The sequence below is a fragment of the Sodiomyces alkalinus genome, assembly GCF_003711515.1.
Source record: "Sodiomyces alkalinus F11 unplaced genomic scaffold SODALscaffold_2, whole genome shotgun sequence".
Classification (NCBI taxonomy): Eukaryota; Fungi; Ascomycota; class Sordariomycetes; order Glomerellales; family Plectosphaerellaceae; genus Sodiomyces; species Sodiomyces alkalinus.
The window spans coordinates 3,100,048-3,113,987 of record NW_021167080.1 but is presented as its reverse complement, the minus strand read 5'-3'; the positions used below and the strand labels follow the sequence as shown (position 1 = coordinate 3,113,987).

At 56.3% G+C, this 13,940-nt stretch overlaps 6 protein-coding genes across 6 annotated transcripts; 3 read left to right on the top strand and 3 right to left on the bottom strand.

Moving 5' to 3' along the window:
- Positions 1-181: 181 nt before the first annotated feature.
- SODALDRAFT_330503 (molybdopterin binding domain-containing protein) lies at positions 182-2,483 on the bottom strand. The gene is made up of 8 exons (XM_028611212.1): positions 2,137-2,483; positions 2,047-2,055; positions 1,896-1,940; positions 1,721-1,815; positions 1,621-1,638; positions 1,210-1,502; positions 886-1,102; positions 182-792 (listed from the first exon to the last, which is right to left on the bottom strand). Exons 1-8 carry the CDS (start codon positions 2,329-2,331, stop codon positions 669-671), a joined length of 996 nt encoding a protein of 331 aa, XP_028468572.1. The 5' UTR covers positions 2,332-2,483; the 3' UTR covers positions 182-668.
- A 426-nt stretch (positions 2,484-2,909) lies between these two features.
- SODALDRAFT_322056 (glia maturation factor beta) lies at positions 2,910-3,594 on the top strand (the record flags this gene model as incomplete). Its single annotated transcript, XM_028609680.1, has 4 exons — positions 2,910-2,945; positions 2,989-3,091; positions 3,204-3,337; positions 3,406-3,594. The coding sequence occupies 4 exons, from the start codon at positions 2,910-2,912 to the stop codon at positions 3,592-3,594; spliced, it is 462 nt and encodes a 153-aa protein (XP_028468571.1).
- A 117-nt stretch (positions 3,595-3,711) lies between these two features.
- On the bottom strand, positions 3,712-5,141 carry SODALDRAFT_330501 (ATPases NBP35). Its single transcript, XM_028611211.1, has one exon. It carries the CDS (start codon positions 4,890-4,892, stop codon positions 3,861-3,863), a length of 1,032 nt encoding a protein of 343 aa, XP_028468570.1. The 5' UTR covers positions 4,893-5,141; the 3' UTR covers positions 3,712-3,860.
- A 325-nt stretch (positions 5,142-5,466) lies between these two features.
- Positions 5,467-6,824, top strand: SODALDRAFT_330500 (deoxyhypusine hydroxylase). The gene is made up of 2 exons (XM_028611210.1): positions 5,467-6,045; positions 6,197-6,824. The coding sequence occupies exons 1-2, from the start codon at positions 5,546-5,548 to the stop codon at positions 6,705-6,707; spliced, it is 1,011 nt and encodes a 336-aa protein (XP_028468569.1). The 5' UTR covers positions 5,467-5,545; the 3' UTR covers positions 6,708-6,824.
- A 34-nt stretch (positions 6,825-6,858) lies between these two features.
- SODALDRAFT_271025 (DNA-directed RNA polymerase I subunit RPA12) lies at positions 6,859-7,323 on the bottom strand (the record flags this gene model as incomplete). Its single annotated transcript, XM_028607746.1, has 2 exons — positions 6,859-7,139; positions 7,209-7,323. 2 exons carry the CDS (start codon positions 7,321-7,323, stop codon positions 6,859-6,861), a joined length of 396 nt encoding a protein of 131 aa, XP_028468568.1.
- A 619-nt stretch (positions 7,324-7,942) lies between these two features.
- On the top strand, positions 7,943-13,769 carry SODALDRAFT_272827 (hypothetical protein; the record flags this gene model as incomplete). Its single annotated transcript, XM_028607858.1, has 4 exons — positions 7,943-8,111; positions 8,201-8,390; positions 8,465-13,103; positions 13,182-13,769. 4 exons carry the CDS (start codon positions 7,943-7,945, stop codon positions 13,767-13,769), a joined length of 5,586 nt encoding a protein of 1,861 aa, XP_028468567.1.
- Positions 13,770-13,940: the final 171 nt, after the last annotated feature.

Below are 13,940 nucleotides of genomic sequence, written 5' to 3'. Positions count from 1 at the left end.
ACATACTGTACCTCCTCCCTAGGTACCTAAGGTAGGTAGGAAGTCTGGCTGCATGACAGGAAGACAAGCCAAGTCCAGAATGGTCCTGTTTATGCGAATCTTGAAAATCAATGTGGGGTCTGGATGGATTGGAGTAGCTGATTTGACCATGCATTTCGTTGCATTCGTTGGATGTTTGTTATGCGTTTGCTGGAGCTGATTCTGAAGTACCTGCCGATAGCTCATGATACTTGTACTGCGTTCTCCTCCAAGCTATTAATTAGTGCAGAGAGCTTGGACTATCTTAACTGCACCGAGTGGGTCAGCGTATGTATACGGTACGGGTACTCCACACTGTCCAGATTCCCCATCTACACTGTCCCGAGGAACATCGCACGTTAGCTTATATACCTTACCTTAGTTTCCTTGCCCTCTTCACCGTCTCTTTCCAGCCAACCTAAGGTAGAGCATACAGCAATCTGCTCGTCAAACTCCGAACAACGTCCCTCGGACAAAGTATTGATACACGAATATCATCTCATCATTGCCACACTCAGCACTTCGCATACCCTCTTCATCGTCCGTAGCGCCTTAGCCCCCCCCCCCCTTATTGCATTTCTTTCGTCTACTGCGAGCAGAACGTACCAACGTAAAAAGCGTAAAAGAACCGCCCATATGACATCCCTCGCTTAGTCGCTGTTAGGCTTTGCCCTCTCCTCTGAAGGCACGTCGTCTTCGCCCTCGACGGCAACACGCCTCCCTTTGACCCCTTCAACCACATCGGGCACAATGCTCTCAATGTATTCGTGGTTTCTTCATGCAGAACGGGTGTCAGTCGCGGGGAGGGACAACGGAACTCTCGACACCGTCGAGGCTTCTTTTTTTCGGGAATGGAGACGACCTTACCGACCAACAAGCGTGACAATGCCATTCTGCTCCCATCGGGGGTAGCTGCCGACCTTGACACCCTGGGGTTCCACCTTGGCCGCCAGTTGGGTGAGGTAATCGGCGACGGCGCTCTCGGGCAAGGGCGTAGAGATCAATACTCGGGCGAGGCCCTTGCCGTCCGGGTCCGTCAGCCGGGGTACAATCACCGGCTTCAATCCGTCCAGGAGATTCTCGACTGCGTACCGAGACCTTATGTCAGCCTTGTAATCCACGACTGCCCCCCGTTTTTTCTTCTTCTTCTTAATTGCCCAAAAGGACATGAATGTGTGGAGGACTACTCACAGAGCCGCGGCACACCGGGAAGAATGTGGACGTTGCCGTTGACAACCGTGACAGGGACCCATAGATCATCATGCGGGAAGAGAAACTGCTTGCTCAGGTCACGCGTCTCGTCCGTGGGCAGGATGGCCATACGCAGCCTGGCCCGGAGCGCGGGCGAGTCGGTGTCCCAGTCAAAGTCGGGCTGGGAGGGATGCGGTTTCGAGAGCCTCCTCATCCTCTCGAAGGCCTTTTGGTTCAGGAGGAGGGGGAGGCTGAATGCTTTGGCGATGGACTCGTACGTGATGTCGTCGTGTCTGCCAGAGTTAGGATTCGTACCTTGATGTAAATACACATGACGAGGAAGAAGGAAAAGCAAAGGAAAACGGAGATGGCCGAGGCACGGAGCATGAATCTCAGACTGTGTATACATACGTTGGTCCGATGCCGCCGCTGTCCAAGAAACTCCAAGTTAGCTACACACCCCCGAGGTACCAGGTGAATAGGAGGAATTGCCAAGGCGCGAGCAACTTGCCTGGTCACGACAAAGTCGTAACGGTCACTCAGCCTCCTTACAGCTTCAACAATTTCGCTCTCCACATCCTCAATGACTTCAACGCGCTTGAGATTCTATCCCAGGCCCCTGGCGTTAGACTCTGGCGACTAGGGGGCCGTGAAGTAGGGGGCCTTGAAGCAGGGGGGGGGCGTACGATGCCGAGAGAAAAACACCATTTCGCCATATAAGCGGAGTTGGTCTGTAAGAGACGGACATCACACCGTCGTTAGAGGGACCATGCAGCCGGTAACTAGGGACAAACCGAGATGTCTTCGGGTGGGATAGAAAATGGTTCCCTCACTCACATCTAGGGTCTACTTGTGCCAAGGGTCCGAGGCGGTCAGTCTTCAGGGGGATAGTCAATAGATGAACAAATTGATTCGTCATTGACTGACCTTTCCGCCGAGGACCTCATCGCCGATAATCAAGCATGCCGCGGTGTGGATGGTCCGGGAATTGCGTTCGTCGGCAGAAGCCATGATACTCCGCGCCAGGCCGTTGGTGTTGTTGATGAGGGCGGGTCGCTTGGGGGTCCGAATCGGAGACGCTGCCGAGAGGTGTCTTGTGATCTGGGAGAGGCGCGAAAACATGAAGAGCAGGCTACCAGGTTAGGTTACTTTGAGAATGTAAAAAGGTCGACAAGTCGGTCAATGGGGAGAAGATAATATTAAGTAGCGGAAGTGGTTGTGTGGACAGCGTTGTGAATTGCGCAAGGGCCCAGAGAAGATGTTAGTTATTAGTCCCTCCCGGTAATTAGTATCTTAGGGTAACCCATCCAGTACAATATGATACCGCGGTGCTTGTTCCCCGCGGCATATTTCTGCGAAAACCCGACGTTAACAAAACGACGTCACTGGAGGTCTTTTACGACGAAACACTGTGTCAGAGCTTCCAAGGGTGGGGTCTCTCATTGTGGGGCTTAGTCAGAGGGGAGGGAACTCCTACAGTGCTGTACATGTACCTGTAATTAGGTACTCCGTATAATATCATGATTGAGGGGTTGACGCCTACTGGCTTCGTCATCTGCCTATACCACCGTCTTGCATAGCTCTCTGGACTTTCGATCTCTCCGTCTACTCCGTAATCTGAAATCTAAAAACCTCACAAGCAGTCTACTGTCTCCTCCTCGCTCCACAGAACACCGGAATATCCGAAGCAACAACCCAGCATGGTATACCCCTTCAGTGACTTGGTCTGGTCCTTGGTATTTTCCCTCCACGCCACTAACGTCCGCCGCTCAACCGTAGGCCTCAGAATCCCGCCTCTATACCTTTTCTCAAGACACGAAGGATAACCTTCGCAAGTTTCGTCTCGGGACGTCGCGATCCAACGACCCGCAAGCCGTCATCTGTATGTATGTCTGTCTCGTCCAACGATCCGTCATCCAGCCTCATTGTCTTCCTCGTCCTATGATAACGACATAATAAACTGACATCTAAAATTCGTACCCCTCGGTGCCCAGACCTGATTGATAAGAATACGCATGAAATTCGCCAAGATGAAGATCTCATGACCTACAAGTCCCTGGACGCCCTGGCCGATGACCTACCCGACCACAGCCCACGCTTCGTTCTTCTCAGCTACCCGCTGACTCTGGTGCGTCGCCCTGCCATGCTCGATGCATCCAAGCGGCTTGCTAAACCCACCCGTCTCCCATTCTTTAGCCGTCCGGTCGGTTGTCCGTGCCCTACGTGCTGCTCTACTACATGCCTACGACCTGTAATAGCGAGCTCCGGATGTTGTATGCTGGCGCCAAAGAACTGCTGCGGAACACGAGCGAGGCGGGCCGAGTGATCGATCTTGAGAGCATTGACGACTTGGAGGAAGTCCCGAAGAAGTTGGCAGCCGAATGATGTGCTGGTTGGGTGATTGATGACTGCGGAAGAAGTATTGATGGAGAGGCAATATCCGCCGTGCAAACACGGAGATATATATATCACCTTCATGCGATGGGGAAGGGATGGCGTTGGACAATCAAATCTCGCGTTCTCATATTCTAAATGGCAACCAGCGCCGGGGTATCAAATGTGTTGATGCTACATGACGAAGAGCAAAATAGAAAACTGTCTTATCACATCTATACCAGCTTTAGCCGGCATCTTTGGTCCGTTTCTTCCCTCTAGTTCAACTCGGGCAGCACTTCCTTGGGATCCAACCCAATCTCCTTGCTCATATTCCCCACCACCTCCTTAAAAGCGGCACAAGCCGGACTATCAGGGAAGCTGTCAAAGTAGCTCTCGCCGTAGTCACAAGCCATGCCTATCCGTGGGTCGAGCGGTACGCTCCCGAGGAACGACACGCCCATCTCCTCCGCCAGAGCGCGCCCGCCCCCCGTGGTAGCCTTGAAGATGTCGCTCTGGCCCGTACACTTGGGGCACACGAAGCCGCTCATGTTCTCAGCAAGGCCAATGACGCGGATGCCGGCCTTGCGGCAAAAGTCAATCTCCTTGCGGACGTCCAGCAGCGCCATCTCCTGCGGGGTGGTGACGACGACGGCGCCGTCGATGCCGCCGTCGCGCAGGAACGAGTTGACGCTGAGGTGCTCGTCGCTGGTGCCCGGCGGCGTGTCGACGAGGAGGAAGTCGAGGTCGCCCCACTCGACGTCCTTGAGGAACTGCTTGATGAGCCCGTTCTTCTTGGGCCCGCGCCAGATGATCGCGTCGTCCGCGTTCGGCAGCATGAACTGGATGCTCATCACCCCGAGGTTGTCCAGCACCCACACGGGACTCCAGCCCGCGCCGCTGACGTGGATCGTCTCGCGCTCGACGCCGAGCATCTTGGGGATGCTGGGCCCGCATACGTCCGTGTCCATCACGCCCACGCTGGCGTCCGGGTTCGTCGCCAGCGCGTGCGCCAGGAGGGTCGTGAACGTGCTCTTCCCCACGCCGCCTTTGCCGCTCAGTATGAGGATCTTGTGCTTCACTCCCGCTAGTCGGGCGGAGATGATTGGGATGTCCGGGTCCGGGCCTTTCGGGGCGGATGCGCATACGGCTTGGTTCGGACACCCGGCGCACGAGTCGGCTTTTCCGGCTTGTTCGGATTCGGGGCCCGGGCAGTGTTCGGGTTCTGGGGCGACGAGGTTCGGTTTTTGTTTGAGGGGGTTGGTGAGGACGTCGTCGACTGATTCGGTGGTTTCTAGAGAAGGCGCCATGGTGGGTGGAAGGTGAATGTGGTCCGCTGAGGTGGGTGATAGGATGGCCTCGTTGGCCGGTTTGTTGCGCTCGCTGAGCGTCCAAAATATAAGACTTGTAGCCTATTCGAGCACAGCTGTGAACGACGAAATGTGAGAGTGAAGGAGGATAAACTACGTGGCGGCTGGGAGTGCAAAAAATCCCAGATTGTGGTTGAGGAAGTGTGATGTTGGAATGGTGACGGATTACAGATCAGAGGGAGAGAGAAGAAAGACGATATAGAGGGGTCGAGGCGAGGGGCGAGAATGGTTAGATTAATCAGCAGTGGCCTCCGACATCGCTCAGCCCTACGAAGGAAGAGTCCAAGGTAGAGGTACCTGGGGAGATACTGAATCTAATCTGATAATGCAGTGACAAATCAGAGAATACGTCGAGTGCGTTGCAGTACACGTGTATACATGCGTCCCGTGCTGTACGCTTATCGGTAATCGATAAGACCGGGCCCCACATGAAATTTTCGGTTGATCGACCCAGCGACCCCTCTATCAATACAGGTTTGGCGCTTGAATAGGTAGGTAGCGAACATTTCGATGCTCGAGTCGTTTTCCGTCACACCATCCCATCGTTCCAACACGACACGATACGACACAGCGCACAGTCGTACATCTCAACAATGGCTCCATCCGCGGATATAACCGATTCCCCCTCCCCCATCTCTACGGAGACCACCATTTCTGCCCTCCGAAAGACCCTCGTCTCCGAAGCCACGCCCCTCCCCCTACGCTTCCGCGCCCTCTTCTCGCTCAAGCACGTCGCGACCAACTCACCTCCCCCCGATGCGGAAGCCGCCATTGACGCCATCGCCGCTGCATTCTCCTCCACTTCCGCCCTCCTAAAGCACGAGCTTGCTTATTGCTTGGGCCAGACCCGCAACCTGCGCGCCGTGCCCCCGCTACGTCATGTGCTGGAAGACTTGAAAGAGGACCCCATGTGCCGCCACGAGGCGGCCGAGGCGCTCGGAGCGTTGGGTGACGCCGGCAACTTGGAGCTTCTGCGTCGGTTCCGGGATCGCGAGGGTGAGGAGGTGGTGGTCAAGGAGACGTGCGAGATTGCCGTGGACCGGTTGGAGTGGGAGAATTCGGAGCAAAGAAAGGAGGAAAAGCTGCGCAAGAGGTAAGTGAATTTTTTTTTGAAAAGAATTGAAAAAAAAAAAGAAGAAAAAAAAAACCACAACACACGTCTCTCGGGATGCTTTTCGGCAACCGAATATCTATTGTCTTCCCAGACCATGTTCCCGCTAACGTCAAATGAAACAAAAAACCAGCGACTTCACATCCATTGACCCCGCACCGCCTTTGGAGGAAACCCAACGGACAGTCGACCAACTCGAAAAGACCCTCATGGATACCGACAAACCCCTTTTCTTGAGGTACCGCGCCATGTTCGCCCTCCGGGACCTCGCCTCGCCGCCCGACCTCCCCACAGCCGTCCCCGCCGTCCACGCGCTCGCCAAGGGCTTCGCCGACCCCTCGGCCCTGTTCCGCCACGAGATCGCCTTCGTCTTTGGCCAGCTCGCCCACCCCGCCTCCATCCCCGCGCTGATAGCGGCGCTCAGCAACCTGGAGGAAGCCAGCATGGTCCGTCACGAGGCTGCGGAGGCCCTCGGCAGTCTGGGCGAGGAGGAAGGCGTCGAGGATACACTGAAGAAGTTTTTGCATGATAAGGAGAAGGTGGTGAGGGATAGCGTTATCGTCGCGTTGGATATGGCCGAGTACGAGGCGAGCGGGCAGACCGAGTATGCTTTGATTCCGGAGGGAGCCAGGGCAGCAGCATAATGGGGCATATTTCGACTCTCTATTCTTTTCGCGTTATTTTTATTTTTTATTTATTTTTATTTTTTATCGAACGCCTTTATGACGTATATACGTTCCTCAGTTGTTATGCGACCACCTGCAGGTTGTCAGTTGGCTTCCCTCGATCCGGATCCTATACCGGAGGTCGAAAGTGTCGGTTGGAAATATGAGTAACGTACCTATAGCCACATTTACAAGTGAAAAACGTCGTACTGCCTTCGTCTGCACTGCGCAGCTGCACTTGTGTATAGTAGACCTCGTCACGTCCACACCTCGGGCACGGTTCTTTTGTCACTGCCTCGGTCCGAACCTTGTGCCTCTCCACCGTCTGGACATTCGATTGTAGTTTTTGCCTCAGCTGAGATGGAAAGTCGGAAGGTTTTGTTTCTGTTGTGATGACCTTTGAACCGGTATCTGTCATGTTTTGCCGATTATTAGCCACTGGGAGTTCTGAGGGAAGAGAACCGATTATTTTTTTTGCACCTTTGTTCTCCTTTCTGCAGCAGTCGCATATGAGGATGCCCCTCTGCTCTCCTTTGGACGCAGGCAGGAGGTTGCCGCAGTCCGTACAGAATACCAGAGATCCAATGGCGGACATTTTGAGGCAAACATTCGTCTTTGAGGTGGAATGTGACGTGGAAAGTTATATACACCAGTCCGCCTTACACGCAGAGTCGGTCAACATGAAAGCAGCGCGAGGTCGTTCGGACAATGGAAACTTCGAGGAAATTTCCCCAGGTATCTTATCGATAAAGAGATCCCTGTTAGAAGGCTGACGCCCCCGTCACAGCCCACGAACCAACTACGTGTAAAGTACCTTACCTTGATTGACGAACCCACTCCTCGAAGACGAATCGCTTCTCATTGGTCGAGGCTGTTAGTGGGTACACGGGCCACCTTGAGCTTCTGGGGTCAACCATGACGAGGCTGTCGCAACTTCCCGTCCTGTTCCTTCACTCCTGCCTGGAACTTCCCGCCTTCCAAGGCCGCCGTCCTTTCGAATTCAATCCTCTGTTGCCTTCCAACGCCGTATATCTATTCTGGACGGCCATTCAACAAAAGCAGCTTGAAAGACTTCTTCACTTCTTCTCTCTTACATCCTCCTCAGGCGCCGTCTCCTTTCGCCTTCAATGTACCGCTGATCCCAGGACGGACCTCCCCTTTCGCTTCCACCCCTCTCAGGCGATGCATCGCCGAACTTCCTGAGGGTTTACAACATGGCCGACGCAGGTGGTCATCACACGCCGAATTATCGACCGACTAATGGAAGCCATGGGACTACAGGACAGCCGCAGCCGCAGCCGCAGGTGCAGGAGATGAAGCCTTTCACTTTGCAGCAAGCTTTGCCTTACTCACCGCAAACATCCGTTATCCCGTTTACCTCCGGTGCGCTTCAGCTTTCTTTTCCCACTTCTGGCGTTCTATTTTATTTCGTGTCTTGTCAGCTTGCTCATGAGCTCATCCTTCTCTTCCAGATCTTATCCCTGACCCCACAATCGGCTGTGGCCTTCCCGCATCAAACCTCACCGCCGTTTTCGCCGATAACAATGACTTCGAGACGCTCAACAAACAAGCCCTCAGTCAGGAGCCAGCAGCGAACAAGCAATTAAGACATGCCGCCGATCACATACTTCAGGAGCTGAGGCCAAAGCAACGTACTTTCTAGTGAGCTTAGATGGAAGCCCCCCCCTGTAGGTTGGGAGGCAATGAGTATGTGACGTTTGCTGACGCCCGACAAGCAAATTCAAGTCCATCACAAAACCCATGTTGCATTCAGATGGACTACAGTCGAAGAAAGAGAGCCTCTTCAAGGGCATGTCACCTTTATCCCGCGTTATTCTCGACAAGGCCCCCACGTTCATTAAACAGGCCCCTGCCGACAATACTTCCTCGAGCCAGCTGAACGGCCTAGTCCCTCCCCAACAGCAACATCCTCCTTCGTCTACGAAACTAGAGTCTCCAGATAGGACGTCAGGTCCTACCATCACCAATGCCGACGCTCACCGACTGAACTTTGCTAGAATCGAAGTGGCCATTCCTTCCAAGTCGTTTGATGCTTCCGCATATGTCGAGATCCCCGACCAACCGGCACCCGAGCCAGTCGTAGCACCCATAGCACCCGACCCAGCCATGCACATGCCGAGATCTAGCAGCCAGCCCACCATCGCCATCGAGCTACCTCGTCCCACCATCAACAAGGAGGAATATCTTGACGTTCCGGACGAACCGGATGAACCCACAAACCTCTCGTCTCGAAAGGTGAAACAAGACAACTTGCAACGACAACAACGGGACGCCCTTGGCGCGAGCCTGGATCAGCGACAGCGCGCTGAAGCGGCGCTTGTGAGTCTAAGCCGAATCACCAAGGAAGTCTTTGATGCCGTTGGACGGGTTCTGGGGGGTGAGCCCGGCTACGACCACGTCGCCACGCTCACGACCGAGGGGGAAATCGCGGTTACGGCTGGTCATTACCAGAAACTCCAGAGCGAGCTCCAGAAAGTCATCAGCTTGCGATCTTACAGCCAGGTTCCTCTCGACGTCATTACTAGGATTCAGAGGTTGAGCGATGTTGGCATAAAGTTCGCCCGCGATCTAGACTTCAAGCTTGACGACAGCTGGGAGGAATCGGACGTTGAGAACTGGTTGAAACAGCTCCCCGACATCGAAACGGGGCTGAAGGCTGCTCGCACGTCCCTTCGGACCATGTGTGGGGGCCGGGAAGAGAAGGAGCTCTACTCGGAGGAGTCTATCCAGCACAGTATCGACCTTTTCAAGAGTGTCATGGAAGGCGTCGTCGTTCCTGTGGTCGAGATGAGAGGTGGCGGGTCGACGGCAAACCTCTTCAAAAGTCTTCTCCCGCACAAGAAAGCCATTGCTTCCGTTTTGACCAACTGTCAGAGACTTTTCGCTTTGCTGCTCGAACTCATTCAGAACATTCAGTTGTCCGAGATTGCGTTCGGTTCGCTGGAGTTCACCGCGTCGAGCCTCATCTTCGTTGACAACGCATACTACGAGAGGGACTCGGTAGTGGGTGTCCAGAGATTCGACGGTATTCGTCTGGTGGCGATGGACATGCTCTGTCAGATCTTCCTCATGAAGCCGGCGCAACGGCAACACATATTCAACGACCTCCTCACTTCATTGGAGAAGCTGCCCGTGGGGAAGCAAAGCGCTCGCCAGTTCAGACTTTCGGAAGGCGGCAGCATCCAGCCCTTGTCTGCGTTGATCATGCGTCTCGTGCATGCTAGCTCCGGCAAGGTGGACGGCCAGAAGCACCATTCAGCCTTGCCCCGGGAGGATGACGGTGACGGGCCCGAGAAAGCCGCGACGGGGCCCATGTTCACCATCAAGTCGGAGGAAGAGGCCGCCCTGCAGCATGACACGGCCATTCAAGAACTCGAAGATGCCGCCAAACCGCTGGTGGGCGAAGCACACCATAGCGCATCCTTCGTTCTCAACTTTATCGTTCGCCGTGCGCTCCATTCCACCAAGTCCGGCGACACGCCATACCGAAACCTGCTCGATCTCTTCGTCGAGGACTTTACCACCTGCATGGATTCCCCGGATTGGCCCGCTGCCGAGCTGCTTCTTCGGCAGCTCACCTTCTCCATGATGAAGATCTGGGAGGACGGCAAGTCGGCCGCTCCGGCCAAGAATATGGCCCTCGAGCTTCTAGGTGTCATGGCCGCCGCCATCTCGAAACTGCGTTCCCACGTTAGGAGGGTGGCCGAAAGTAGAGATGGCAGCGCTACGGACGAGCTCGGCTATTTCCTCTCCGAGCTGGCCGTGGCGGCGCTCGAACAGAAGAACCGGGCCGAGCATCTGGTTTCGTGGGCTGGGCCTTACCGCGCTTGTCTCGAATACCTGGAGGAGCGCTGCACCGACGATCCCCATCTACGCGGTGCCATGTCCCTTTTGGTCGCCGAATGGGCGCATCAGACGTACACCGGCTACCATGGCCTCGAGGAGGACGAGGGACGAGATCGGGAGTATGGGCGGCTTGCTTACAGGCTCCGCATGATGATCGACGACGGCAGGTGGTTATCGAACGAATACACTTTCAAAACGGTCCCGTCCAACCTGGCCAAGCTGTCGTACTGCATCGTTCTCCTCCGGTCGCTCTTTTGCGAGCATTTCGGCTCCATGCTGAACGTCCTCTTGAGTGCCATGGCGAGCGACCAGGCCACGGTTCGGAGCAAGAGCTTGAAGAGCATCAATCAGCTGTTAGAGACCGATCCCGCCATCCTCGACGGCGATTCGGTTGTCGTGCAGCTCATTCTCAATTGTTCCAACGACTCGTCGCCCCAAGTCCGCGACTCGGCCATTGGCTTGATGGGCAAGTGTATCCAACTGCGGCCCGGGCTGGAAATGAGGATGTTGGAGAAGATCCTCGACAGGTTCATCGACAGCGGCGTGGGTGTCCGGAAACGAGCGATGAAGTTGGCGCGCGACATCTATCTGCGCAACCAGAGCAAAGAGGCGCGGGGTGCCATCTCCAACAACCTGCTCCACCGCGTGCACGATCCGGACGAGGGCGTCCGGGACCTGGCGCGGCAAATGATGGAGGAGGTCTGGTTTGCGCCCTTCTACCATGCCGAGGACACGCCCGCTTTCAAGTCGTCTCTCACGGACCATGTCGCCCTCATGATCCAGACCGTCAAGTCCGGTAACGTCATGGCCGTCCTGGACAAGGTGCTGCAAGCCATCCTCAGCTCGCCGAACAAGACGCAGAACGGTCCGTTCGGGGTCAGTGTCAAGCTGGTCGGGAAGATGTTCGAGCTGATCGACGTTCTCGACTCGGACGATCCCTCCGTCCCGCACGGTCGAGATGCGCTGCATGTCCTGCAAATCTTCGCCAAGGCGGACCCGAAACTGTTCAGCTTCGAGGAGATCCGACTCCTCAAGCCGCATCTGGCGAGCTTCAACAACCCCGACGATCTGACGGTTTTCAAAGCGGTGGCGGTCATATACAGGCAGGTCCTGCCGCAGCTCTCCAGCAAGCACACCGAGTTCCTCAAGGAAGTCAGGGAGCAGCTCCAGAAATCGATCACCAAGGTGACGAAGCATCTTCTCGACGACGTGGTGGCGTGCCTCTGGATCATTGCCGGTCTGCTGGACAGCCGCACCCCGCTGGCTCGCTTGGGCGGATCCAGTCTGGCCGGTACGGTGAAGCTCCGCAAGCTCCCCACCAACGAGAAGAACGTCAAGACGTTTGCGCGATACGCGGAGATTGTGGGCATGGTGGGCAAGCACTGCGACCTCGACTCGGAACTGGAGGTCTTCCGGGGGCCTACGTTTGCGAACCGGAAGGGCACGTCGGTCACGAAGCTCATGGTGGACGAGCTGGCGCCCTGGGCTGATCCCAGCCAGCCGCAAGAGGCCAGGAGGGCGGCGATCGAGGCCATCGGACAGATTTGCCAGGCTCACCCGCGGAACTATACCTTGCCCAACGTGTACACTCGGTTCGAGCAGGTGTTCTCCGAGAAGATACCGGTCCTCGAATCCGCCATCTTGCGGTCTTTTAAAGAATTTCTGCTGGCCGAAGAGCGGCGCTCGGAAGCGGCGAGTCATCCGGCGGCGAACCACAGCGAGGAGGCGGGCAAGAGGCGTAACTTGACGGTCATGGGAGGCACCAACTACGACGACGTGGCGAGCGGCACCACGCAGAGGTTTCTCAAGGAGATCACACGGATCGCCCTGTCGTCGCTGGACGACCACGCGTTGTTGGCGGTCGAGGTCCTGGGCAGTATTAATCGGCAGGGCCTCGTCCACCCCAAGGAAACCGGCACCGCCCTCATCACGCTGGAGACGTGCCCGGTTGGGCGGATCTCGGAGGTGGCCTACATGGAGCACCGCTCGTTGCATCAAAAGCACGAGACGGTCATCGAACGCGAGTACGCGAAGGCCATTCAGTGCGCATTCAACTATCAACGGGATATCGTGAAAGATACGCGGGGCGCGACCACGCATCCCACGTTCCAGCCCAAGCTGCACCTCCTGATGGAAGTGCTCAAGATCAGCAAGTCCAAGAACAGACAAAAGTTCCTGGGGAAGCTGGTCAACCAGGTGGATTTCGATCCGGTCAAACTGGATGTGACGACGCAGGCCATGCCGCCTCACATGGGGTTTTCTCGCTTCGTCATCGAGAACATTGCGTTTTTCGAGTACGTCACGGTGGGAGAAGTGCTCGCGACGGTGAACGCGATGGAGAAGATCGTCACGTCTACCGGGTCCAACCTGGCTCACGTTATCGAATCGGAGATTTTCAATGTCCGCATGGACGTTGACCAGCCTAGTGAGACGACCCAACCGCCGCCGCCGCCGCCGCCGCCACAAGCGCTGCCACAGCCGCCACCGCCAGGCCAAGACGAGGAAATGGTCACCGAGCCAGCGAACGGCCAGGACGGTCAGGACGGTCACGACGGTCAGGCTCTCGAGAAGACACCAGCGACAGAGACGGACCTACTCGACCGCCTCGACGTCGACCCGCAGCGGCTCCGCCAAATGACAGTGGGCGCCATCATCCTCCTCTGCCTATGGGAAGCCCGGACGTATCTCCGCCGCCTCTACGGCCTGGGCGCCAACCGCCGCGAGGCGAAGGGCAAGGCGGCGTCCAAGGACCTGAGCAAGTCGCCCGTCAAAGTAGCCGGCATCACGGGCGACAAGTTCTGGGACGAGATGGCGTCGCATATGGACGGGCTCGCGTCGAGGGAGTCGGTCATGGCGCAGTGCCGGGCGTTCGTGGAGATGATGAACGTGGACAAGGAGTTTCGCGTCGCCGACGAAGAAGAAGAGGAAGACGACGGCGGCGGCGAGGGACCCGGCGCCTTGAGCGGGGGCGAGGGGGGGGACGGACACCAACGCGACGAGGGCGGGCGCGGCCGGAAGCGCAAGGCGGGCGGGGCGGTGGCTGGTGGGAGGAAGAAACGGGCGAGGTCTGCGTCGCGGCCGCGACCGCGCGGTCGGCCTAGAAAGAATCCGCTGCCGGTGGAGGACGATGATGCCGAGGGGGATATGGACTCGGATGATCCGGATTGGGTTTGAGGCTTTTGCACGGAGGTCTATACCAGTCGTTCGGAGTTGTCTGCTGTGGTGGTGGGGGTTTCTTTTTCTTCTTTTTTTTCCTTTTTTTTTCCTTCTTCTTTTTGTTCTTTTTCTCCCCTCTTTTTTGGCGCCTCTCTCACTTACGCAGACGACCATTTCCGGGGCGAACAC